The sequence below is a fragment of the Dipodomys ordii genome, unplaced genomic scaffold (assembly GCF_000151885.1).
Source record: "Dipodomys ordii isolate 6190 unplaced genomic scaffold, Dord_2.0 Scaffold31, whole genome shotgun sequence".
NCBI lineage: Eukaryota > Metazoa > Chordata > Mammalia > Rodentia > Heteromyidae > Dipodomys > Dipodomys ordii.
This window is the reverse complement of record NW_012267247.1, coordinates 7,808,501-7,810,780: the sequence shown is the minus strand read 5'-3', so window position 1 is coordinate 7,810,780 and position 2,280 is coordinate 7,808,501. Positions and strand designations below refer to the sequence as shown.

At 51.3% G+C, this 2,280-nt stretch overlaps 1 protein-coding gene across 2 annotated transcripts in view; it reads right to left on the bottom strand.

Moving 5' to 3' along the window:
- Sgsm2 (small G protein signaling modulator 2) overlaps positions 1-2,269 on the bottom strand; it is a 45,853-nt gene extending 43,584 nt beyond the window's left edge. Inside the window, exon 1 of one of the 2 annotated variants that reach the window (XM_013016455.1) lies at positions 2,146-2,269. In XM_013016455.1, the coding sequence (XP_012871909.1) occupies positions 2,146-2,202 (57 nt within the window). In that variant the 5' untranslated portion in view covers positions 2,203-2,269. The remainder of the gene's footprint in view (positions 1-2,145) is intronic. The other variant, XM_013016454.1, reaches the window with a different exon arrangement.
- Positions 2,270-2,280: the final 11 nt, after the last annotated feature.

Sequence of the window (2,280 nt, the reverse complement as noted above, 5' to 3'; positions counted from 1 at the left end):
CTTCTCAGTCCCATGAGTACATTTCTTATCAAGCATTGTTGCCTCCTGCTTTGTTTCCCCTTCCCATCCCTACCCATCTTTTTTTTTTTTTTTTTTGCCAGTCCTGGGGCTTGGACTCAGGGCTTGGGCACTGTCCCTGAGCTTCTTTCTGCTTAAGGCTAGCACTCTAACCACTTGAGCCACAGCACCACTTCCAGCTTTTTCGGTGTATGTATTACTGAGGAATATAATCCGGGGCTTCATGCATGCTAGGCAAGCACTCTACCACTAAACCACATTCCCAGCCAGAGCTTTTTGTTTTTTTTGTTTTTGTTTTTTAAGAATCATTGTTGGACTAATACTGTCTTCTAAGTATTGGAGAAAAAAAATCATCGTTTTCTGAAAAATCTTTCCTAGTATGCCTAATCAACCCTCAAATTTGGATTGCACTAATAACTGCAGCAAATGTTTAATCACATTTGTCTTAAATGTTTGGGTATGACTCCCTTCCTGCTTTTGTTCATACTCTTCCTGGAAGTCTCTGTCACTAGACTACTTTCTTTCTGGAGATAATCAGTGACTATTTTTTTTCTTTTCTTTCTCTTTTCCTCCCAGAGCTTGGGACTGAATTGAACCTGGGCTTCATGCATGCTAGGCAACACTCTACTAATTTGGGGCTGAGACTTAATGCTGATTTGATAGACCCCTAGCTTAGGAAACCCTCATGTGGCCACTTCACAACAAAAGCACAATAAAGCTTCTTACACAAGATGGGAAGGAGATGGCTAATGCCAAGGAAACGAAAGTAACTAATAGGGCATAGTAGCTAACCCACAGTAATGAACTATGAAAAGTTTTCCAGGATTTTATGGGAACCCAGAGTCTTGCCCCACCTGAAACTCTAAGAAGATGTAAGAGAACCAATATGGTAATTTTAAATAAATGAGATAGCATTATCCCTATTTAAAGGGGGTGTGGGGGCTGGGAAGGTGGCTCAGTAGTAGAGCGCTTGCCTTGCATGCATGAGGCCCTGGGTTTGATTCCTCAGCACCACATAACCAAAAAAAAAGAAAAAAGTCGGAAGTGGCACTGTGGCTCAAGTGGTAGAGCACTAGCCTTGAGCTGAAGAGGTGAGGGACAGCGCCCAGGCCCAGAGTTCAGACCCCATTACCGGACCCCCCCCCAAAAAAATAGCATATTTAAAGGGGGCGTGTGTGAAGAAATCCAGGCTCAGAGAGGTTAAGTAAGTTACTTAAGGTCACACAGAAGTAGATTCAGGCTATTCCAAAGTTCTATTCTACCAGTTCTCAGTCTCCAAGATCAGCAGGCTTATTTACATATAGTCACTGTGTGCCTGTAAGTGTGCCAGGTACTGGCTAGAGCATAGTGAACAAAGCGGACAGGTTCCCTGCCCTCATGGAGTTCACACATCTGGCAGATCTAGCCACCAAAGCAGTGGGGAAAAGAGGCCTCATTCATTTCATCTACTCTGCAGGCTTGAGCTCTCTCACAGGCTGGTGAGTCATTCATATGTGTCGTCCACCCCCCCACCCCCCACTGAAATGAAAATGGGCTTTTGAGCAGGGTCAAGGTAAGGGAGTTAGCACGGGGGAGGACTCTTCTTTCTGACGTGAGGGCTTCCCTCAAAAGCGGAGAAAAAAAAAATCGAGTCTAAAAACACCATTCTTAAACCCCCGGTTCCTGGGTAAAGAGGTGGGCGTGGAGGGAGAAGAGAGAGAGTGCAGCAAATCAGGCAGCCACGACTCAGGGATAGCGAAGGGGGTGGTCGGACGCCCTTAGCGAGATCCAAGCACCCCCCTCCCCATCACCCGCACAGGTTGCCCGCGGGGGCCCGCCCCCTCCCTCGATGGCACCGGGAATGAATGGGCAAAGCTCCGGCTCTTCAGAAACCGCCGCCACCCCTCCCGCGACCTCGGTCTCCCGGGACTGCTGCCGTCACAGGGCGGGGAGCTGCGGGAGCGCGAAGCAAACAAGCCCTGGGGTGCCACCTGTCCCCGGGACCCCGCCCCCGCCCGGCCCAGGCCTGGCCGTCAGGTGCCCGCAGCCCGAAGGTGGGTGCGGACCTCCGGGTCCCCGGGCCGCGCGGGCGTGGCGCGAGCCGTTCGCCCCCACCCCCAGGCGCTGGGGTCCGCACCCCGACTTTACCTCCTTTTTTACGTTCCACAGCAGTTTCTCTTTGGCTGCGTCCTCTGCGCTGCCCATGGTGCGGACGGTGGCGGAGAGGCGGCACCGAATGGGCCCCTGAGTCCCCCGCTCGCCCTCGCCACCTCCGAGCCTTTC